We start from the raw sequence: 26290 nt of genomic DNA, 5'->3' as shown, positions 1-26290 counted from the left end.
TTAAGGCTTCTGTTGATTCCAGGAATAACCTCTCTGACTTGTAGAAGCTTCTGTGCATTACTTTTGTTTCTTTCCAATTGATTCTGTGTGCAGGGGATATCCAAAGCATGGTCTGCCAGACCCAACTTACCATAGCGAAAGTGTCGGATATATTTTTTGTGTTCACTGAGGCGGATGTCCACATTTCTTCCTGTCTGTCCATAGTAGGCTTGATGGCAAGAACAGGGCACTTCATAGACACCTGGATGTGATAAAGGAGTGCATTTGTCCTTAGGTGAACGGATGAGAGTTGCTGATTTTATATAAGGTTTAAATACTGTGCGTAGTTGGTTAAGCACCCTAGATATCTTTTCAGATGTGCCTTTAATGTATGGGATAGTAATGGTTTTGTTGTATTTTTCTGTGGTAGATGGAGGGGATTTATGGGTAGCATTTAGTATGTTATCTATTTTACGGGGATTATAACCATTGATTAAGAAGGTTTGACGTAGGTGAGAAAGTTCAGCAGTGAGAGCAATGTCATTGGAACAGATTGCTCTAGCTCTTTTTAAGACTATCATTTGGACTACTATTTCAAAACTTTGAATTTTTTTATTTTATTTTATTTTTTTAACCTAGATGGCACCATATTAGGACTTTAGTCTTGTGTTGCACGCTGCAATCACTTTTACTAGCCCCACTGTTACACCGGATTGTGGTTGTCTTGCCTTTGTAACAAACTTTGTGTTGTGTGCTCTGAAGATGCTGGATATAATACCAGCGGAATATTAGCTTTTAAGTTAATAAATAGTTATTTTCTTAACCATCTGTGTTCTTATTATACCGTGAAACCTATTACAACAAGTAGTAGATAGAGTTGAAGTTTAGAGGGCACATTGCTAAAGTGGCCAGTGTAGGTCACAGGATTACTTGGTTATTGAAGAACACACTAACAGAAATAAGGAAGTTTCAGTTATCATTCCTCTTTATAAAGCCTTGATACAACCGCATCTGGGTTACACTGCTCAAGCTTGGTCTTGAGTAGAGTAACCCAGATGCGTTACTCTGGTTAACAAAGCTGGGTTTCTTGTGAAGGAGGAAGTGGTAGAGAGGATCCAGATGTGAGTGACTGTGGAATACTCCCTTTGAGAATAAATTGAGGCTTTCTGGATTGCAAAAGTTGGTTGATAGGCAAAAAAAAGGGAGAGAGGGATATGATAGAAACATTTATGTTACTTAAAGGATTTTTTAGGATTGATGCAGGGGAATTGTTTCATCACTTGACTAGAGAGAGATTAGAATAAGAGGTCATCCCTGGAAGTTGGGTAAGAGTGTGGTTAGCAAATGTGTGACGACTAAATTTTGCACTTGAAGAGGGGTGCTTAAGGGTCAAAGCTGTATAACTGAGAGGAGACCTCCACATAGCCTTTAAAGGAATGTGGAGAACCGACCAGGGCTTCTGACCTCATGTCCAATCCTCACCTTCTCGTGGTGCACCCTGTTGGGTATCTATTTGGATACTGAACGAACGAGGATGGGCTGGCAATTTGGGATTTAGCCGACCAAAGTGTATTCTTATTTGTTAAACCAAAATAAAAAATGATGGTAGGACATGACAAAATTTCATGCCGGATGGGACGTCGCCTGGTTAAACAAGGCCCCCGTTGTTTTCGCCAGGGAACCAGGGCAAACAGCAAAAAGTCAGCTACTGGAACGAATCTGAAAACAAACCCCAACTAAACATTACCAGAGTTAAAGATCGGTACTATCAACATAAGAAGCCTGAATGGCAAAGAAATGGAGCTAGCTGAGGAATTAGATAAGTACCAGATCGACATAATAGGGGTGACAGAAACAAAAAAGACAAAAACTGGTCAGATCTTTCTGAGCAATAAATACAAAATGTTATACACAGGAAATGACAATCGAGGAAAAGAAGGATAGCCATAGTATTCAACACAAAATACGAGGCTAATCTTCTTGAATGGCAGGCAGTCTCAAGTAGAGTAATGTGGGCAAATATGAGAATGGGGAACTGGACAGTGAGACTTATTTGTGCCTATGGTCCCACATAAGGTTCTACGAAGGTAGAAGTGGAGGAATTTTTTGAGGCTTTAGAAAAAGCAACTGACAATGAAAAAGGAAAAGTTGGTCCTTGTTGGAGATCTAAATAGCAGAGTAGGAAATGATTGTCAGACATACAAAAATATTTTGGTAAAATTTGGGGAAAAGAGCAAAGCTAATAATAATGACAAATATCTGTTGGCTTTCTGCTCAGGACATGGACTGGTTATTACTAACACCATGTTCCAACATAAAAATGTGCACAAATTCACATGGAGAGAAGAGGCTAGGAATAAGAAAAGTCTCATTGACTATGTTATTGTTGATAGTGATGTTTTCTCCCTGGTGCAGGACACCAGAGTGTACAGAGGATTTGAAATTGGAAGTGATCACTATTTAGTCTTGAGCAGGATAAAATTGAATTTCATATTGAAAAGAATAACATGTAAGAAAGTTTTAAAGCTAATAAAAGTTGAGCAGCTTTCAGATGTGAACTGTAGACTAAAATACACTAAGATTATTGAAGAAAAAATGAAAGAGTTTGAGAACAGGAATCAAACCTTGGAGATTCAGTGGCAAACTCCGAAGAAAACATTGATTGATTCTGCCAGAGAGGCATGTGGTGAGATTGTCCTGCAAGGATAAAAAAAAATCAGAACTCTGTGGTGGACACAGGAAGTTAAAAAGGCAGTGAAGGAAAAGAAGAAAGCATATCAAAAGTTCCTGGCAAATAAGTCAGCTTGTGCTCTTAGAGAATATAGAGACAAATGCAAGAATGCTAAACACTGTGTAAAACTAGTTAAACAAAAGTCATGGGAGGACTTTGGCAAGAATATAGAAAATAAATATCAAGATGGTGGCAAAATATTCTGGAGGTTGTTGAAGAAGCTTAGGAATGGAGGAAAGAGTGCTGTAAAAGGAATTAGAGATGATAAAGGTGACATGAAAACGGGAGAAAAGGATATCCTTGAAGTATGGAGTAATTACTTTGAAAAACTGCTAAATGAAACAAGCAGTGATGACAGCACAGTGGTAAAAAACACTGACCAGGCATGCAGTCAGGAATACATATCCATACTTGAAGTAGAAAAAGCCATCAAAGGCTTGAAATGTGGAAAGGCAACAGGAGTAGATGATATTCGACCAGAAATGCTGAAGTATGGTGGTATAAGAGTTTTACAGTGGCTACACTGCATTGTTCAGAAAGCCTGGAAAGAGGGACGAATTCCCGATGATTGGAGTAGAGCTCTCATAGTACCCATATATAAAAAGGGAAATAAAACTGAATGTGAGAATTACAGAGGTATTTCCCTACTGAGTGTTCCTGGCAAGATTATGCAAGTATACTTGAGAAACAGTTGAGAAGAATTGTGGAAGACAAGCTTGGTGAAGAACAAGCTGGATTCAGGCCAAATAGAGGCTGTCAGGATCAGATCTTCACTTTACGACAAATAGTCGAGAAAGCATGGGAATATAACAGAGATCTGTATTTAAGTTTTGTTGATTTGGAAAAGGCATATGACAAGGTGCCAAGAGAGAAATTATTCAATACACTACAGTTATATGGTGTTAATGGGGCATTATATCAGGCAATACTTAGTTTTTATTTGAGTTGTAAGTCAGCAGTTAGAATTGAAGGAAGTACAGGAAGATGGTTTAATATTAAATCTGGTGTGAGACAAGGATGTACATTATCCCCTCTGTTATTCATTATCTATATGGATCACATTATGAAGGAAAGTGGTATTAAACATGATATCAAAATTGGAGATGCTAATGTCAGCTCCTTGCTTTTTGCGGATGATGTTATACTTCTAAATAAATCCGCTACAAGTCTGCAAGACTCTCTGACTAAATTGAATAGCTGTTGTAATAGATATGGTATTGAAGGTCAACAATGAAAAGACAAAGACAATAAAAATAGACAGAATCGTTGAAAATGTCAACTGCATTGTGAACAGAGAACTTGTGGAACAAGTGAAACATTTCAGCTACTTAGGCACGATTTTTACTGAAGATGATAAATTAAATATAGAAATAGACAACAGAATCAGCAAAACTGGTATGGTATGTAGGCAATTGAATAAATTCATATGGAATGAGAGAAATTTTTCGGAACACTAAATTAGCTGTATACAAGACAGTGTTCAAACCAGTTTTAACTCATGGATCTGAGAGCTGGGTCAGAAGTAAAACACTTGACCAAAGACTAGAGACCGCAGAAATGAGAGTCCTGAGAAAGATTATAGGCGTGAACAGATGGGATCAATGGCAATATCATATTAAAAACGAGTATATTAGGAAAGAACTTGACCTTGTCAACATCCAGGAATGTGTTAGCACAGCTAATCTCAGGTGATATGGTCACTTAAACAGAATGGGCGAAGAAAGATTAGCAAAACAAGTGTTCTCTGCCAGGTTGGCAGCAAAACGACCCAAAGAAGACCAAGATATAGGTGGATTATATGGTACAAAGTGCCTTAGATGATAGAAATATAAGATCTGATAATGTTGGAGTCTTGACAAGTAACAAACTGATTTGGAGGAAAATTCTAGATAGGAAGTTAGTAATGATGTAATTTTTTTATGTAGTACTATCATATCCCGTACACCCCTTGAGAGTACATGGCAGGAATTTGATGCTGATGATGAAGAGTGGTGAATGAATGGAATGGGTTGCCTCAATCAGTTGTAAGTGCTTTGTCTGTTAATCGTTTCAATGAGATGTACAATATTGTGCTGATAGTTTGGGTCTACCATGAAGAATCTTAGGACTCCAAGAGGTGCCTGCGCAATAATAATAATAATAATACTTCATAAATACATACAGAAAGTGAGCCAAGTACTAAGAATGCAGGAGATTGGTTTCAATTTAGTAGTGACTAGTTTATAGACATTTTTATTAGTGGTGTTGTTATTACTGCTGTAATGGTATTGCTAGAAGTTCATGGGGGGGGAAGGATTGTATTCTGAAGACTTAAGCCAGGCAGCCTACTTCTATACTGCATTTAACCATCTGAATCCTTTGTAGTTGGCTCTCTTTATGTATGAGATTTTGATCTTCCTATATACGAGGATGGTCTGAAAATTTCTCTGCAAAACAATGAAAAAAACGAATTTATTAATTTCAAAATTATTTTTTATTTTTCAACATAATCTCCTTTAAGACTAATACATTTATTCCAGTGATGTGCCAGTGCCATTATTCCGCCCCTGTAGTGGTTCTCAGTAAGATCTGCAAAATACTCCTCTACAGCTGCAATCGCCTCTTGATTCAAAGAAAAACGCTGACCAGCGAGGAAGAGTTTTAGTTTTGGGAAGAGATAGAAGTCAGACTGAGCCAAATCTGGGAAATAGGATGGATGTTCCAACAATTCATAATACAGATCCCTTAATTTTCCCATTGCCAAAACACCTTTGTTGGACGGGTGCGTTGTCCTGATGAAAGATCATTTTTTCTTCTGCAAACTGGTTCTTTTCTCACAAATTTTTTCGCCTACTCTGGTTAAAAGATTGAAATAATATTCCCTGGTTATTGTTTAACCCTTTTCGAGATAATTAATAAACAAAATGCTTTTAGCATCTCAAAACACGAATGCCATTGACCTTTCTTGCTGATGGAATCGACTTTTTCTTCTTTGATGATGAACAACCGGCTTCTGTCCACTGTTTTGGCTGCTGTTGATTTTGGTGTGTAATGGTGAATCCAAGTCTCATCTATAGTAATAAATCAACACAAAAAAATCAGTTTTATTCTTGTTAAAATGCTCCAAGCACTGTTCAGAGATTTTCATGCGAGTGCATTTTTGATCTGCTGTGAGCAAGCACGCACCATCTTGCGCAAAGCTTTTTCATTTGCAATTCTTCATGCAAATATATATCTTACATGTTCTTTTAAAATTCTATAGTCTCAGCAATTTCACTCACTTTGACTCGCCGGTTATCCAATACCATAGCGTGCACTTGATCAATGATTTCTGGTGATGTCACACTTTTTTGGACATCCTTCACGTGGATCATCTTCAAGGCTGGTACGGCCATGTTTAAACTCGGCAGCGCATGTCTTAATTGTTGAAAACAAAGGAGAAGAATGCCCATAAACTTTTATGAACTTCGAATGAATTTCTTTTGCTGTTAAACCTTCTTTTAACCAAGAATTTTATAACCTCATAATACTCAATTTTATCCATTTCAAGGGATACAGACAACACTTTTGTTTCATACAGCTGTATAAAACAAACCACTTGAGAGAATGACTTGCAATTTCACATAGATGCTTATGACAGATGTACCAACTTAGAAAAATAAATCTTGCGGATAGTGTTGCCATCTGTGGTCGAGGCCGAGAAGTTTTCAGACCACCCTCGTACATGTCCAAAAAGATATATGCTTTGCATATATCCTTTTGGACATGTTAGTATTCCATGATTATGGAATACTAAGGCAATCATTGTGAAGTCATCAGCCTCTATATACAAGTATCTATTCACAAAGATATTTCACATGTAAACTATATCGCTTATACTTGGATAAAGGATTAAACAAGAATGTAATTTAATTTGTAACCAAGACCGAGAACTTTTCAGACCACCCTCGTGTGTGTGTGTGTGTATAAAGTATATTAGACATGAAATGACTATCTAAAATTAGATTGACAGTGTGTCCTGTAGAAATCTGTGACCTCCTACTTTCTTCTCCCTCCTTTACAACTCCTTATGGCTGTTTTGGTATGAACAGAAATTTAAATCGCGTTACAAATTTTTAGAATACCTTAAGCAATATGCGTAACAAGTATTCAGAATTTGAATGCATACTCATACAGGCATTTGTGATCTTTTTGCAAAGCATGCTTAATAACATATTGTCAATCCTTGTATCATACTAACTGCAGTATAAAAATTATTTGAAGGAACAATTGAATTAGTTGGCTAAGTTGAAGTCTGATTGTCATTTTTGAAAATTTCTAATTCTGAACACCTACTTCTCTCAATAAGAGTAGTCAGTCATTTTCCATAGCCTAAAGTATCATTGAGAATTACTAACTACTCTTTATTGGGGGTCCACATTTGATCTTAATCTGGACCCTCATTAAGAGTTGATTGGATTTTAATGGTATAGATGAGAACAGAGATTGATAAGAAAATAATTTAATTATTTTCTTATCAATTATTTATTAACTTAAACATTAATATTTTGCTGGTATTATATCCAGCATCTTCAGAGCATATAAACAAAGTTTGTTACAGTAGCAAGACAACTGCAATCCGGTGTAACAGTGGGACTAGTATGAGTAATTGTAGCATGCAACACAAAGACTAAAGTCCTAATTAGGTCTAAGTTAAAAAAAAGAAAAAAAAAAGATATTAATTTGGTCTTAGGATGACTGCCTCCCAAATCTTTGGTAGATTTATACAGCCATACTTGTTGCGGTTTGGAGTATGTTTCAGGGCTTCTGTTGATTCCAGGAACAACCTCTCTGACTTGTAAAAGCTTCTGTGCAGTATTTTTGTTTCTTTCCAATTGATCCTGTGTATGAGTAATTGTAGCATGCACCACAAAGACTGAAGTCCTAATTAGGTGCCATCTAAGTTAAAAAAAAGGGAAAAAAAGATATTAATTTGGTCTTAGGATGACTGCCTCCCAAATCAGGGTCAATTGGAACAGATTTCTAAAGGACAGATTCTCTCCTTTATCGCATCTAGGAGTCTATGAAGTGCCCTGTTCATGTCATTGAGCCTACTATGGATAGACAGGAAGAACTGTGGACATCCGCCTCGGTGAACACAAAAAATATATCTGGCACTTTCGCTGTGGCAAGTTGGGTCTGGCAGACCATGCTTTGGATACCCCTGCACACAGAAGTTTTACAAGTCAGAGAGGCTGTTTATCGCATCTAGGAGTCTATGAAGTGCCCTGTTCATGTCATTGAGCCTACTATGGATAGACAGGAAGAACTGTGGACATCCGCCTCGGTGAACACAAAAAATATATCTGGCACTTTCGCTGTGGCAAGTTGGGTCTGGCAGACCATGCTTTGGATACCCCTGCACACAGAAGTTTTACAAGTCAGAGAGGCTGTTCCTTAAATCAACAGAAGCCCTGAAACATACTCCAAACCTCAACAAGTATGGCTGTATAAATCTACCAAAGGTTTGGGAGACAGTCATCCTAAGACCAAATTAATATTTTTTTCTTTTTTTTTTTCTTTTTTTAACTTAGATAGCGCCTAATTAGGACTTTAGTCTTTGTGTTGCACGCTACAATTACTCATACTAATCCCACTGTTACACTGGATTGCAGTTGTGTCGCTACTGTAACAAACTTTGTTTGTATGCTCTGAAGATGCTGGATATAATACCAGTGAGATATTATCGTTTAAGTTAATAAATAGTTATTTTCTTATCAATCTATGTTCGCATCTATACCATTAAAATCCAATCAACATGTGTGATGAACACATAAGCCTTTCCACACACCTAATTAAGAGTATTTAGTAATTCTCTATGGCACTTTGTATTGTGGACAATTACTGACTACTCATATTAAAATAAGTAAGAATTAGACATCTTCAAAAGTGAGAATAATTAGACTTCAACCTGGCCAACTGGTTCAATTGTTCTTTCAAATAATTTTTACGCTACTGTTAGTGCAATATGAGGATTTGACAATTGCTCTCAAGTATACTTCACAATAATATCACAAATTGCTGTATTTTGCTGCCAGAAGAACAATAAATTACAAATCAGTAATATCACTTAATACTAAATGATATTGCCATTCCAGATAAAGATTGTATTCCTTCTTCATGGAAATGTGCCATTTCAATCCCTAAAGTATATAAGGACAGATATGCATTCATTATTACTGGGCTTGAGATTTCATTGATTGCTTCAGTCATTGTTAGCCATATGTGGCTGTATATCAAGAGTTATAATGGGAAATAACTGCATGAAAAACCAAAAGTTTTGTTTCATATACTGACAATATTGCATCAGTTATGTGCTGTTGTTGTTATCGTTCTTATAAGTTTCATAGTGTAAAGGTCTGTTTTCTTTGTGCACAAAATCTTCTCAGTAATTTGTGACCTATTGTTTTTTTTTTATATCATGTTTTGCCCTTTTTCATAAATACGGTTAGAATCTTCCATCACCAAGAAGACAAGGGGAGCAAGCTGGTTACAAATTAAATTATGTTCTTGTTTAATCCTTTATCCAAGTGTAAGCAAACATAGTTTGCATGTGAAATATCTTCGTGAATAGATACTTGTATATAGAGGCTGATGACTTCACATCATTTGCCTTAGTATTCCATAATGCAAAGCACACATCCTTTTGGACATGTACGAGGGTGGTCGGAAAACTTCTCGGCCTCGACTATAGATGGCAACACTATCTGCAAGATTTTTTTTTCTAAGTTGGCACATCTGTCATAAGCATCCATGTGAAATTGCAAGTCATTCTATCAAGTAGTTGTTTGGTTTATGCAGCTGTCTGAAGCAAAAGTGTTGTCTGTATCCCGTGAAATGGATAAAATTGAGTATTGTGTGGTTATAAAATTCTTGGTTAAAAGAAGGTTTAATAGCAAAAGAAATTCATTTGAAGTTCATAAAAGTTTATGGGCAGTCTTCTCCTTTGTTTTCAACAATTAAGAAATGGGCTGCCGAGTTTAAACGTGGCTGTAGCAGCCTTGAAGGTGATTCACGTGAAGGAGTGGATCACACGTCCAAAAAGTATAACAACTCCAGAAATCATTGATCAATATGCACAATATAGTATTGGATGACTGCCAGTCAAAGTGCATGAACAAGACAAACACGCTGTCTTTCTTCAAAAAGACAGCGTGTTTGAAAAAAAAAATGCGAGATTCAAACGCATTTTGTTTTCAAGCACGCTACTGCCTTTTTGTACTTGTTCTGTTATTACAATTTTAAGTCTCTCTAATTCCTTATATATTTCTTTGATTGTGATGCCTGAAGATGTTGATCAATTAAACGAAACTAATGTACTAGTAGTATCTTTTCAAATATATCATGTCATCTTTTTATCTCTCGGTATCAGTCATTAAAGCTTTTTCATAATATTCCAACCGAGTAAAAATGAATTCTGAAAAAAAAAATTTTTTTTAAATATATATATATATATATATATTATAAACTTGGTTTTAATCTTATTTTCCCAAGTAAGCAAGCAAACAAGCAAGTAGGCTAAGTTTGCGCCTGAAGTATTTTCAGGTCTGAGGCAACTTGTGGTAAAGGTGGACTAAGCTCTGATCACTTGTCTTAGTATCTCCCATAATGCAAAGCACATCTCCTTGCAGCCATGTATGATGATGTACATTAAGGGAAGGGCCACTACCCAGACCAGTTTCAACCTTTATTGAGGTCTCTTCAGTGGGAGCCAGACCCTGAGATGGATATCAAGGTTGAAGTAATGCAGAACTTACATTTAGCTATACGAGTTGCCACAAGGTGCTTTTACCTTATTAAATAAAAATCTCAGGATGAGAGAAAGATGTAGAAAGTTTTTTTTTTTAAAGCAGGCATGAAATGGATGAATAATAAAATTAGGCAAGAGCTACAGAGGAAGATATAGAGGAGGCATATAAGCAAGAGACTGGTCAGCAGTTACGTAAAGTGTAAAGCAAAAACAAAAAAAAAAAGGTGACAAGTGCAATTGGGAAAGAGAAAAATGGAATATTAAAAGAAGTCTGCTAGCTCCTTTTAATATTCTATTTTTCTCTTTCCCAAGTGCAGTAGCCGTAGGAGAAATGAATGTGGAAGAATGATCTTAATTGCTGAAGATGGTAAGTTTTGCAGCAGATTTTGCTGGCCTGGTTGGTTGAGCGATTAATGTATCCAACCAGCAGGCTGTGGGTTCAAATCCCACCACAGACATGGATGTTTGCAGTAGTCTTTAGGTATAGATGAATTTCATTGCTTAACATAGACTACTATCCCACTCACTAGATGCTTGAAATGGCTTGAAAAAGTTCCATGTTTGGTCTCTAGAGCAGGGTTTCTGTAAGCAAAAAATACAAATATATATATATATATATATATATGTAGAAAGTATTTTACCTTGGGTATAATTTATAATAAAAATAGGGAAAAAAATCCTTATCCCATCTATGGTACCAATGTACTGTAGGTTTACAACCTTTTGTGGGTAGGAGTCATATAAAGGAAAAAAAATATAGAGAAAATTTTTAAGTATTAAATCTTAATTGTACAGTAAACCTGTGTACAGTATTTCATCAGTATATTTCATATTGTGGTAGGGGAATTAACATTAAGTACAACAGTAAGGGAAGATAGAAGTTAGATGACACTAAAAGCTTAATATTAATAAATTTTTGGGACTGGATTCAAATATTACATGCATTAAAAGAATATACACTGAAACTAACAGCATTCTTAACATGTAGTTGTTCAGCAAGTCTTTCAAAAGAGACTTCCTGAGAAGTGAATGGAGTAGATAGCTTCTTCATAAAGAAGGATCCAAAACAGCAACATTAAACTCAGTTTGTGAGAAAATAGGAATCTCTGCAGAGGACAAGTGTGTTTAAGGAGGTTGTGTCATTAATTGGATTATATTTATAATAATGAAAACTGGACAGAGGAGCGAATACACAGTAATTTTTCTGGATTTTGTGAAGGTCTTTGATAATATACCAATATGAACTGCTCCCATACTGGTTGCTCCAGTATGGGAGCAATTGGTTTATATATCTCAGAAAGTTTTGTATTGAGGAGCATGGTCTGAAGGATGGTGATGAGTGGTGTTTGACAGGATTCTTTTCTTGGAGGAGATAATCACAAATTTTAAAGTTGATGAGTATTATATAGATGTAGGAACTCTGTTAAAAAAGAGCAGTAGGATAATGAGAAAACAAGAGGTCATCTCTGGATGCTTATAATGATGTTATGAGTAATGAAATCAAAATAGATTCTTTGCAGGGAATAGTATGTGAATGAAATGTGTTGCTAGAGTGAATACTCGAACACTGAGAGAACTCAAGGAGTCATGTAATAATATAATTTTTTTTGTGGACAGAAGGACCTCTGCCAATAAGTTAAGGACTTCAAAGGTTTTAAAATAGATTTTGGTTTTATTTTGCTAAATATTTGCTTATATATAACACTTTTCGGCTGTCAATTTATTTCTTTCAACAAACTGTTAATTGCCATTATGTTAGTCTTGTTCATGTTAATATGCTGATGGTTGACAATCTTTAATTTTTCTTTATAGCACTTACTTCATCAGTTTGTTTGGTTGGACAACCTGGTTATAAATCTTTAGTTGTATTTGGATATACAAAGAATGATAACCATTCAGTTAACTTTGCTGAAGTGATTGCCCTTCGTAATTATGATGGAACACAAGCATGGAACCTTGGTGTTCATGCTTCACTTTTGCATTGTCATTGTATAGAAATTGATATTAGTGAAGATGGAATTGATGACTGTATTTTTGTAGCAGAAGGGGGTGTTATGTTTGCCGTAGAGGCCACAAAAGGTAATAAATATTTAACTTTTGTTTCATATATCATATATTGAATATTTTTAGATGGTAATGATTCAGATTTTTTGATGCTGATGTCACCACCCTGCTTGGTTTCTAGAGCAGAATTTCCAGATTTTTTAGCTGTTAACCTGTGTACAGTATTACATCCTACCCACAAAATGAAGATTCGCAACCTTTTTGTGGTAGGAAGCACTTAAAGAAATGTTACCAGTATACAATCTCTCTCTCTCTCTCTCTTCCCCCCTCCCCCCACTACTTGGAAAGAAGTCAGTGGATGCCCCAATGGGCAAGGCACACCATATAATGTAACGAGTCATGTCTTTGTAACCAGTATAAATTAGAGGAATGTGATGCTCCCAGGTCAGTATATCTTGTGTCCGAGTGAAATGGCTGTGAGAAGGGAACTGACAGATTGAAAGAGGTGTTGTGATAGGATGCCATGTTGCAGGCCTATCTGTTCATCAAATTGCTGACAAATTGGGCCATCCCATGTCAATGGTCAGTAATACCATACTAAGATGGAAGTGCAGGGAGTCAACTGCAAGTGCTACCTGCAGTGGACAATCCACCACACTCACCGAACGGTGTAGGGTGCTACAAAGGATAATATGTAAAAACTGGCATTCATTGACTGGAACATGAATCTGCATAAAAACATTCAGAACCAAAGCCCCACATTGCCTTGGTTCTGAATGTTTTTATGCCCTAACACATTGCCCTAACTGACATACATGCAGTGTTGTCTTCAGTGGTGAAGAGCATGTGCAGTGGGAGGTGGAAGCTTGGAAAGCTGTGTTATGAAGTGATGAATCACATTACACCCTCCCAATTAAATGGATGGGTGTGGATGTGACAGATGCCCAGTGAATGTCTCTTACCAGAGTAGGTAACCCTCTATGAAATTCGGAGGTCGCAGTGTGGTAGTATGATTCTCTTTTTCCTGGTTTGGCTTCAGACCTCTGTTTGTGATACCACGAACATTGAACTCTGAGAAGTATCTGAACATTCTGGACAATGCAATGCTTTGTGGTGTTTCTATGGAACTGACCATTGTCTCTTTCATCAAGACAGCACACTGTGTCATAAGACTGCCTCTCTGTGTGGTTTGTGGATATGAACATCACCACACTGGCCTCCACAGAGCCTTGATCTCAACCCTATTTAACATCTGTGGGATGAACTGGAGTGCCGGGGTCTGCTCCCCAATAGTCCAGGACCTCATTACATGCCTACAGAAAGAATGGTTCAAAACTCTCATTGATCAGTATTGTATGCTTGTGGAAAGTATGTCCCATAGAATTGCTTCAGTCATTGCAGTGAAAGGAGATCCTATATCCTATTAATGTTAGCACGATGGCTGTTTGTTCCTCACACTGTGGTGTTCGTTGATTTCTTTCCAAGCAGTGTGTGTGTGTGTGTGTGATACGAACAATATATATCGGTTTATGTAAAGATGTGGCAGAGGAGAATAATGGAGATGTGAACCTTCAGTAAGATACATGTTTTTTTTATATGTATATTTATTCATTATTATTTTTTATATCATACTATATTTTTTGTCATCCATTTTTTATATCATACTATAGTGATCAATGCTGGTTAGTATACATTAGAATAGAAAATGCTGCATTGATTACATTGTATTGAATTTTTTTATATGTTGCAATTATTAAGAGCATATGTAGTTAATAGTACAAAAATTAATTTTAATAGCAAGTTCTCTACTCAATTTAGGATTATTAGACCACATGAAGGAAATTCCTGTATATGTTACCTCGGTTTCACAATGAATTACTAATTCATTTCCTTCACTTTTCAGTTACAACTTTCACAAGTATGTGTAACCGATATACATCTGCACACACATGTGAAAAAGTGTGTTAAAGAAATGAATTAGTAATGGTTATTCTCTTGCTAAATTTTAAGTTAGCATGGAATATACAGATCGTTGTGGGAGGTCTCAATCATCGAACAGCACGTGTCATTATTCTAGCAGTGCATTCCACCCAGTCCATCATTCTCCATGTTAAAAATATACTCATTCTCTTCACCACACCTTTATACAATTTACAGGGATGGCATTTCTCACTTGTTCTTACCCTCCAGTGTTGTGTGTAATCCTTCTGGTATTAATCATGTGAAATCTCCTTGACAACTAACTTCAGCATCTGTCATATTGCCTCTTGTGTGTATGTCCACTGAACTCTGCAGTTTACATTTCTTCATCCTCTCTTTTTTTAGCCAATGTACTAGTCCTAATATTTTTACTTCTCTCTGGGTCTCTCTTGAATTCGCTTATCACAATGAAAATCATTTGACCAAATTTCCTACCATTGATGCTATCAGAAAAGGCAATTTGACTCAAGACATATTGACAAGTGTAGAAACCACTAATGTGATTTCTACACTTGTCAATGTCTCTTATAACAGCATTAAATCACTGTACTTGTACAAATCTCAACACTTTTAGTGTGTCCTCTGAATTTCACATTGCTCTGTGTTGACTATCACCCCCCCCCCCCCAAAAAAAAAATTGATATACTTCTGAAACTCAATTATAGCAATAACTCTCAGTCTTATGTGCTTGGAGTACAAAGTGTAACACCTTGCACTTTTTAATATGTTGTAGTTTTGGAAGAAAGTAGAGGATCAAGTAGAAAAGCATTGTTCATGAAAATACCCAAAAGAGACATAAGGAAGAGTGATGTGAGAGAAGGGTCTTCAGTGAGTCAAATTGCCCTTTTCTGATATCATCAAGCATTCTTAGTGTTTAGGTGCACCAACTCAAATGTGTGAACAGCATTCTGAACTTGAGTGAAGGGATTTATGGTATTAGTAATGCAAGTGAGAAATAGTCTTATGCATAATACCAGATTTGTTGAAGGCTGAAGAAGTCTGGCTATGATTATGCCAGGAGAAGCTAGAGGTGTAAGTCAACCCAAGAAGAGAAATCTGATTCTGTATGGAGATTTCTGTATTATGTGTGGAGTAAGGGAAAATAAAGTGAGATCTTTCTTACAAGGGGATAAATCAGAACTGTTTTGAAGTTCACACATTTGTCCTTGCTCCAATGAAAAATAGCAAGGAGAAGACTAGAGTTTAAGGCATTGGTTATGGAAGATCTTGAAGCTTCTGATGAGTACTACAATGAAGAAAGGAATGGAAACTTAAAGCATCTTAAAGCATAGCTGTTTTGATAGGATTTGGGGTCAGTGTGGTGTGTGTGTGTGGGGGGGGGGTTATGCACAAGAAGAGGGTAGGCTAGAGTTCAGAGCCCTGGAATACTGCAACATATGGGAACATCTGAGGAAAGGAAGCCATCAACTGTGATATCTTAGATGGCCAGAAAGGAAGCTGGTGACCCACATTCAAAGGATAGAAGCCAGATCATGAGCGTTAGATTCTAGTAGGAATATGTAAAATAAATGTCAGTAAGGTTTTAAAATGTTCTGGAGGCTGTTGAAATTTAGAAATGAATTAGAACTGTAAAAGGAATCAGATGATAAAGCTCACATGAAAATTGAAGGTAGATATTTCTAGATTTCTGGATATTTCTGGAGCAATTACTTAGAAAAATTGCTAAATGAAATGAGATGCAGAATGCTGGTAGAAAATATTCAAGAGGAACATAATTAAGAGTGTGTGTGTGTGTGTGTGTGTGTGTGTGTGTGTGTGTGTGTGTGTGTGTGTGTGTGTGTGTGTGTATCAATAATTGAGGTTAAAAAAAACATTGAAAGCCTGTGGGCAATGAAGCTAGCGTAAATGATATTAAACCAGAAATGCTTATATCTGGAGATGCATGATTGCTGCACTGTGGATTTAAAAGATTAAAGTCTGGGTGATTTGAACAGTACTCTCATAGCACCCCATTTATAAAAAAGGGAAATAAACCTGAATGAGAAAATTAGAGGTATATTCCTGGTGAGTGTTCCTGGTAAGATTTATGCAAGTATACTTGAGAAATGGTTAAGAAAAATTGTGGAAGGGAAGCTTGGTGAAGATCAAGCTGGATTCAGGCTAAATAGATAACTATAGAATAACACATATGCCACAGTAAATAACTTTTTTATTATGTAAGTATTTTGTCTCATGTCTCATAAGACATAGTCAGTACAATGATCAAACAACAAGAGGAACTGAAATCAAAAAACAGTAGCGCATATCCTTAAATTGGTATCCCTCTATGTATACATCACATGTTCATGGATTAAATCTAATGGGCTGAAATTAAAACTAATTAAAATATAACAGATAAATTTATTTAATACAATTTCCAGACAAGAATTGTTTGGAATTTTTCAAAGAAACAGCATTACTAAATGGATATAATCCAATAATAAAATTTAAAAAAAATAATTAACCACACTCTTACAAATCAACTCAGACAAGAAGCAGCCCACAGGACTTCCATACCATATATTAAAGGCATCTCTGAATGTGTGATTCTTCAGAAGAAAAAATCTTGTGTGCTCTGGATACTAAAGATTTTATGATATCATATTTTTGGATGGATGGGAAGCTGATGTATTGTGGATATAATGACCTAAAAAAGTTAGTTTTTGGTAGACAAAAGTGAAGAATTCATCTTGCTTTTATGTTGGATGTGTAATGGTTTGATATTGATCGAAATGACTGTCTCACTAGTCCAAAAGTTTGTGAAATTGTTATCCTCAAGTGTATAAAATGAATTTATCTGTTATATTTTAATTTAATTTAATTCATTTTAATTTCAGCCCATTCCATGAACATGTGACCGTATACATAGAGGGATTCCAATTTAAGCATGCGCACTTCTGCTTTTTGAATTCAGTTCCTATTGTTGTTTGATCACTGTACTGATTGTCTTATGAGACATAAGATGAAATATTTACATAATAAAAAAGATATTTACTGTGGGATACATGTTATTATATAGTTATGGATACTCCACAGGTTTCACTATATAAGAAATGCCAAATAGATGTTGTCAGGATCAGATTTTCACTTTAAGACAAATGGTTGAGAAATCTTAGGAATATAACAATGATTTGTATTTAAGTTTTGTTGATCTGGAAAAGGCATATGACAAGGTGCCAAGAGGAAAGCTCTTCAAAATGCTACAGTTATATGAAGTAAATGGGACATGATATCAAGCAATACATAATCTCTATTTAAGCTATAAGTCAGCAGTTAGACTTGAAGGAAGTACAGGAAGATGGTTTGATGTTAAATCAGTTGTGTGACAAGGGTACACATTATATCCACTGTTATTCATTATCTATATGGATCACATTATGTAGGAAAGTGGTATTGTTGTGTCCCAATTTACGATTATTAGGCTTTCAACTATCCTTACATGTGAAACCCTACTTGTCTTTGTCCAAATCTTATTTATATACGAGATATCACCCAAATACAAATATTCAAGCTTCTTCTCCCCTTAGTGTCCCTAAATATTTATTTTATACTGTGCCTTTCAGGACATTTAGTTTAAGATATAAAATTCAAAAACAAGGAGCAATGACTAATCTTCTTTGCTTTACTTAACTTTATTTTATCATATCACAACTGTAATAAAATTTCCTTTTTTCTTTTTTTTTCTTTTTTGTATCTAGTTCAACAAACAATTTCAGCTATATTATTCACTTGGATGCAAGCATGTTTTTCTTTCCCTTTTTTTGTATTCGTTACTTTCAAAGGCTCTTAACGATATCTGCTTAGGAACAAGCTTGCTTACTTAGTTATCTATACAGGTTTTATTTTTATTTCTTCTCTTGTTACATCATGATAACTGAAATTTTCACATTCTTAAGTTATCAGGGTGTAACAAAGGTCCTCCCTTTTAATAAAATTTTTATTTTTTTTTTTTTAATTTTTCTTGTGAAGTGTTCCTCTTCTCATATCCGGTTTTTCTTTTTTATCTCATCCCTTTTATAATGTATGCATTTTCCATTAACTCATGACTGATGTATTTAACTTCTCTGTTTTTTATTTTTCCTTCCTCTTCTAACCTTGCAGTAATTTACCTCTGATTTAACTTTAACTACTTTTGTTTCTTTTCATTGATTAACTCCTCATTTATTTATCTCTTCACTTTATTCACGTGGGATTCATGATTCCTCTCCTGAGGCTCATTTCTCCCTTCTTTAAGTAACTCTGGAATTTGCCCCCTTTTTGTAATCTGTCTCCTTCCCAATAAGTATATTTCCTTCCTCATATAATTACATCTAAAGTTATACCTTGACAGGAAATCCCTACCCAGGATCAGCTTGATGTGTGGAAGAGAGGACCCTGATAGGACCAGAAACTCCTGCCAAACACATAGTTTGAACTCAGGCAGGTATAACTTTAGATTTACAGACCTAGAAGTGCGAGTCGTGGAAGTTGTGACACCTGATACGCTCACTCGTTGCTTAAGGTGAGTGATATTATCTTTGGCATAAGGCTCTATTATCTTAAAGTAATCTTCAGATATGATGGATGATCGAGCCCCAGTGTCCAGCAAGGCATTGCAGTGTCTTCCATATGCACTGGCCTTCACCTCCATCTCGTAAGGATGCTCCTTTCTTCCTTGCCCCCCCCCCCTTTCCATACTCTGTTTGTATAAGTATGTGAATCCAAATCTCCATCAACCTCTACTAAAGCACTTCAAGTTGATGTAACAGTTTCAAGCAAAATGTCCCAGTTTGTTACAACTGAAACATTTTTTTTTGGGGGGGGGGGCTCTCTACCGCCGCTTTGGTCACTAACTCTCCCTTGATTTTGAGGATTAGCTGTTGTTTGTTGTGGGGTGATTTCTGACAGCCTCTGCATTACAGAATCCATTCGATTGAGAAGAGGTCTTTGCAGACGCTCACCTTCCTCTTTAATTAATTTGGTGGTTTCCTCAGCTCTGCTATAATCAGGCTCTGGAGTCTTTACAGATAACGTTCCCAGTTGTTTCATCACCTCGTTTAACCGATCTATAATGGGTTTTTGGAGCATTTCTATTTCTTGCTTCATAATAACCCTGATATTATCTGAATCAATATATGACTCTGTCAACTTGTTTATCACCTGCCTATTATCTTCTTCTAGTCTCTCTCTTGCCTTAGGTCTTTCTCTCCTTTCCTTATTCTCTTTATTATGTCCTTGCCCCTTTTCAGAATTGCCTTTCTCTTCAATTATGTTTATTGACCCTGGAACAGGTGCAAGACGGAGGTCTCCAAGCAATTGTTCACGTTCCTTGACAGCATCGTAACACTCACTTAAACTGAACAATCTTTTATTAAATGCCATTTCCTTTAACTCAGGTTTGACTCCCTGTCTGAATTGTTGGAAGATGGCCCAGTCCAAGTTAGGCTTTTCTTCACTAAGAACACTCAGGGTGTCCCTAGCTACCATCAGTAACCTGTTATGGAACTCAGCTACACTTTCCTTCTCCTTCTGAGTGCACCTCTGGAGCTTCCATAAGTTAGGTCCTAAGCCTCCCAGTTTGGAGAACTCAGAAATTAGGACTGTCTTAAATCGGGAGTAATCCAGGGTTTCCTTGAGAATGGGGAGGAATACAGGAAAGCTTTAGCTTTTTCCACCAGTTTACTCCGGAGCAAGACTAACAACTGAAAATCAGTCCATCCTCCAACTCTTCTAAGCTCTTCTATATAACTAAAAAAATTGAGGACGTTCAGTCTCCTTGCCCGAAAATTGTGGGAACACCTGCTGTGGGTTAATTATAACGAAAAAAATTGCTGTTATCCATGCCTAAACTACTAGAGGGATCAGTCATACTTGCATCTGGTTTACAGTAATTTACTCTTTAAAATTTTCAACCACACTTAATTAAACTTTTGCCCCTCAGTTGTTTGACCTGCACCCAAAACCAACTTGCTGTGAATAGCTTGTGATTAGGATTTAATTAGCTAAAATACATCCTGTCGACTGTGCCATTTATGTTGTGTCCCAATTTACGATTATTAGGCTTTTAACTATCCTTACATGTGAAACCCTATCTTATTTATATACGAGATATCACCCAAATACAAATATTTAAGCTTCTTCTCCCCTTAGTGTCCCTAAATATTTATTTTATGCTGCACCTTTCAGGACATTTAGTTTAAGATATAAACTTTAAAAACAAGGAGCAATTACCAAAATATGTCTGAGTGTGAAACTAATATGCAGTCGTGACCTTTATCTCGTAACTTAACAAATCCCGCCCCCCCACGTGATTAGGTTCGTACGTTGTTACAAGAGGTGCATTGAGCGGCAATCTCATACAACTGTATTTTCAATGAACAAAAAGTTTATTGAACTCTTAAACATGGTACAATTCATTCTTTATCAAATAAAACTCAATTCAATACTAAGAATATATAATACAAATTTTCACTAGCTAAACACAAATAGTAGGTTAAGATCCTACATGAGAATTGTGATCATATCGCCATAACAGATTCTATACATACAAACAAGTATAATCTTAGAACTAGTCGATCCTTTGTCTAACCCCTTACTGGTTTGATCACACTATAATTCTGTATTTTCTAGGACATATATAATCAGTTACTCTAATTTTCTCACTAAGACAATATGGATTAAAATTATCCTTTGGCTGAGCTAATACACACTTTTGACCTTTAAAACTCTCTTAATTAAAATACAATGTACATGCATAATTCTCTAGGCACATGAATTACATATTAATTAATAATAACAAGCTCAATTTTATTCTAGTTTGACATGTACTAAAGTCCTAGTATAATTCTCATTAATCCTTTCAACTGTTCAGCAATTGAACAATGACTACAGTTACATATGATTTGAATTGACACGAGATTTTATACCTTTTGACTTGGGTCTTCTACACTGGTCTCTACCTTTTTCCGATATTTTACCTTCCTAGGACGAGCTCTTCTATAACTTATCACTCCTAAGTTCTTTTGGCACTAAGATGGGCTTTCACAATCTTTACCTTACATTCCTCAATCAAGGACATACATAGGATCATCTATTCTATGGCTGTAAAATTCACCATGTGGGCACTGACTTCTTTATAGAATTTTCTTTCTCTCATTATGATCACTGGACGATGAAACACACTGACATTCAGCATCCCTCATTTCTTACAATAGGAACACGGAATCGAAATCCCACACACTTTGTTTCCTTATTGTGTCAGACGGAGAAAACTCCTAACCCGTCACTCAGGAAAACCGTGTGAGACCTATACGAAGACTCGTGAAGAAAACTCCTTAAAAAAGCACTTTGGGGGGGGGGTCCTAACCCTTTTATATGATGACCCCTACTGGCACCTTCTTCAATTTCTTTTCTCCCCCCCCCCTTTACTGGAGTCGATTTCACTGACCAATTAGAGTGGTGTTTCTCTGCCAAAACATCATGCGGTCCGTGTGCACATGACTGACATGTGACGAAGTCCCAAAATTCGGGAATTATGACCTTGAGCTTTGGTTTTTGTTTAAGCTAACTTCTGTGTCATCTATACTAAATTAATCCCCCTTCCAAAATTTTCTAAGAATTAACTCTAATCTTTAATCTTTTATTTCAAGTGTAAAAACTAGCCTCTTGTGAGAGGCTTAAATTTAAGCCTAAATTTTGTATGTATTTGTATTTAAGATTTTGTATAGGATTTTGCTATTGCCATTTTCAGGAAGGTATTGCTGATAATTTTTAATTCATGTTTAAGTGCTTTCTCACCAGAGCAAATCTTTAAAGCCCTGTTTTTTAGTATATTAATGACACCTATGCTTCATGTTGGGTGGTGGTGAGAGTTTGTGTATGTATTTGGCAGTATGTGTAGGCTTATGGTAAACAATGAAGGAAAGACTACCAGAAGGAAGACATGTGACATGTATATCTAGAAAAGGAAGTGTGTTCTGACTTTCAATTTTAGTTGTGAATTGGGTGCATTTGTGTTTTTAGGCGGCTAAGGAAGGTGTGTCTGTCTGGTGGTCATGGGACCAGATAACCAAAACATTGTCAGTGTATCTAAGCCAGATTTTAAAGTAAAGGAATCTAGAGCACGTTGCTCAAAAGTTTCCATATAATTTCATGTTTAAGTGTTTGCTCATTGGAGGAAATTTTTCACATATCATAGATTTTAAAGTTAAAAGCCATTTTACAGGCTTATTTTATGTTATATCAAACTGAGATGAACAAAGGTCGGTGTTTAAGGAGCTTAAAATCTGAAACATTTCTTGTGAACAATAACTACTTTATTATAGAACTCTTGCTGATGAATACTTTTAAAACTTTATTTTTAATTACTTTAGGAATGCAGCTCTGGTATCTTCATAGTCACAAAAGTCACCCCAAGCCAGTATCTTTATCAGCTCCAGTAGTTATTCCAGACTGCGATGGTGATGGTATACCAGATATTGTTGTATCTTATATTGTTTCTGATGCTGAATACAATGTTAATTTAGCTGTAATTTCTGGAGCTATGGGTAGAATAATAGGATCTTTGATGCCTTTGAAGTTATGTGAAAACATTTCTCCTCTTGTAGTTTGGAAAGCAGACAATACTTCATCTGATCTTGCATTTTATTGCAATAACAGAGGTAGAGGTAAGTTGCAATATTTATTTACAGAAAAAATTTTAATTAAATGTTATTACATTGTTCAAATTAACTGGAAATTTTTAATCCTAGATGTAAGAATATACTGAGGCTTTGAATTAAACTCTGATCGTTTTATGGTATTGGCAAAAATTCAATTTAAACCAAAATGACTAAAAATAAATTGGATAATAACTATCAACCAAGTTACAAAATCTCTTTATTACAAGATCCTCATACTAGGAAACATGAATCAAATGACATAGAAAAGGAATGGGAAAATCTGAAACAAATCCTGACAAATGAATCAACAGAAAGCTTAGGAATAAAGAGTAAATGGAATATAATAGAAAAAGAGGACTATGAAACTGGAATAAAGAAGTGGAAAAGATAAGTGTTATTATAGTAAAAGATAAGATCAGTTCGAAGACAGTAAGAAGCAAAACTAGAATATAAAGGAAATACTGCAGTTGTTGCAAAATGAGAAGGAAGGAAAAAACAGAGAGAGATGGAACAATTTTGTAACTGAACTAGAAAAGAATATAACTAAGCAACAACCAAAAAACCTATAAAATAATAAAATACATGAACAAAGAAATAAAAGGTAAAAATACATGAACAAAGAAATAAAAGGTAAAAATACATGAACAAAGAAATAAAAGGTAAAAATACAAAATAAATTTAGAAAAATGAGCAACTTATTTTCAAACTCTCTGAATTTATGATAATAAAGAAGTAAAATTTTAGACAAAAAAGAATGATCTAACAGAAAATATTGCAATGTTAGAACTAAAAAAATACAATAAATAAGATGAAAAATAGGAAAACACTTGGAAGAGACAATATAAACATGGAACTCTACAAAAAAAAAAAAAAAAAAAAGTGAAAATTTAATGAAAGCCTTTTGAAATTCTTTAACATGGTCTGGATTTCTGGAAAAACTTCAAACTCTTGGAAAAAAGCACTGGTTATCCCAATTTATAAAAAAAGGAAATAAAGATGACTGCAATAACTATAGGGTAATTATTCTGGTAAATGCAGGGTACAAAATATGGGCAGGAATATTAAAAGAGAAACTAAACGGTGAGGACAAACTTCTGGAAGAACTGAATGGATTCTGAAAAGGCTGATCTTGCACAGACTTAAATTTCAAATATATATATATATATATCAGGGACATCTATTCAGGGTGTCCTTGGATAAAGGTTTTATCCTTTATCCAAGTGTAAGCAAACAAAGTTAGCACGTAAAGTCACTTCATGACAAGGGTGCTTGTACAGGGTGTCCCAAAATTCACACAAGAAGTAATTTTGATAGAAAACACAGGTTTTTAATTAAAAATTGTAATTTCTTATTGATTCATAAAGTATACAGTATAGGGTTATGCATGGAATAGCATATTGGGTAAATGGCCTCCACGGCTTTGCTGGCACATATGCACTCTTTTGTCGAAATTTTCGATAACCGTTTTGCATAAATGTGGCTGAATTTCGTTGATACAGCGCTCAATTTCCTCCTTCAAGGCGTGGGTGGTCGTGGGCTTGTTGGCATAAATCTTAGACTTCAAAAAACCCCAAAGAAAAAAGTCCAACGGCTTTAAGTCACATGATCTGGGCGGCCAATTCTGATCACCAAAACGGGAAATTACACGACCAGGAAATGACTCATGCAGTAATTGAATTGTTTCTCGGGCTGTATGGCATGTGGCACTGTCTTGTTGAAACCACATGTCGTCCACATCCATATCTTGCAATTTAGGCACAAAAAACTGGATTATCATGTCGCGATAGCGAGCACCATTAACTGTTATTGCCTTACCAGCCGCATTTTCGAAGAATGGACTGATGATGCCTCCAGCCCAAAATCCACACCAAACAGTGACACGTTGTGGATGCATTTGTTTCTCAACAATCACTCGTGGATTTTCTGAACCCCAAATGCGACAATTTTGTCGATTAACAAAGCCATCAAGATGAAGATGATTTTGTTCGAAAAATAAGCATCCACTTGTTGTTGTTCCATAATCCATTCAACGAACTCTCTTCGCTATGTGTGGTCATTTTTAATAACCCTGAACTGTCAGCTGTCACGCTGTCTTATTTTTCTTGTTGGCAACACTTTACCGCACAAATGGCGCTAAATTTAAATCTTGCGTGAATTTTGGGACACCCTGTATATAACCCAACAAAAAGTAAAATAATAAGGTGTGACATCTTTTGGCTACTTTTATATGGGAATATGACTTCTACATCACCTCTTGTCTAGCTCTCACTGATGAGACCTCAATAAAGGTCAAAACTGGTCTGGGTGGTGACCTTCCCATAATGCATAGTATTATACATGTCCACAAGGATATGTGTGTTGCATTATGGTCTAAGGCAATTGATGTGAAGTCATTAGCTTCTATATACAAGTAGCCCAGTCATGAAGTGTCTTCACATGCTAACTTTGTTTGTTTACACTTGGATAAAGGGTGAAACCAAGAATAGAATTTCTTGCCATCTTTAATATATATGTAATATACATATGTACATGTATATATATATATATGTGTGTGTGTGTGTGTGTGTGTGTGTGTATATATATATAAACATTACAACAATCTGGAAACAGCATAACCCATTTGGTATGCAAAAAACCTACAAGAAAGATAGATACACTGTTATTTGCAGATGATCAAATAATTGTATTAGTTACATCAGAAGATGATCTACAGAGTAAAATCATTAAATGAAATTTTAGAACAATATGTGAACATAAGTAAAGATAACAATAATTGCTTTCAAAGAAGAAAATCCAATAAGAAGTAAAATAGTAATAAATAATAAAATATTAGAACAAGTAAATGCATTCAAATACCTGGGATGCAACTTATCATGTGAAGATGAAAAAGATATAGACATTAAAATATCAAATTTTGTTAAAGTAAATGGCATAATAAATAATATATTTAAGCCATCCTTGCTACAGAAATTCACCAGAATCAGACTATATAAGTTCTGGCTAGGCTAAACAAACTTTATTATATGGAAGTGAAATGTAGGGACCATAAAAAAATAATGAAAAATGGATCAAAAAGCAGAAATGAAATATACAAATGTAAAATTCAAGGATTGTAAAATAGAAATTTTACACTCCCTGAATATACAACCAATTAACCACTATAAATAAATATAAACAAAAAATGATTAG

General features: G+C 35.5%; 1 protein-coding gene across 1 annotated transcript in view; it reads left to right on the top strand.

Annotated features, from left to right (window-relative positions):
- The window catches only part of LOC150093123 (protein FAM234B-like), a 124079-nt gene that overhangs the window by 11010 nt on the left and 86779 nt on the right, over nt 1–26290 (top strand). The window contains exons 2-3 of the mRNA XM_090414157.1: nt 12291–12557; nt 22814–23107. Of these exons, the coding sequence (XP_090270283.1) occupies nt 12291–12557; nt 22814–23107 (561 nt within the window). The remainder of the gene's footprint in view (nt 1–12290; nt 12558–22813; nt 23108–26290) is intronic.

The sequence above is a fragment of the Typopeltis vanoorti genome, chromosome 24 (assembly GCF_054136105.1).
Source record: "Typopeltis vanoorti isolate ZY-2024b chromosome 24, IOZ_Tvanoo_1.0, whole genome shotgun sequence".
Taxonomy (NCBI): Eukaryota; Metazoa; Arthropoda; class Arachnida; order Uropygi; family Thelyphonidae; genus Typopeltis; species Typopeltis vanoorti.
This window is presented reverse-complemented; position numbering and strand designations above follow the sequence as displayed.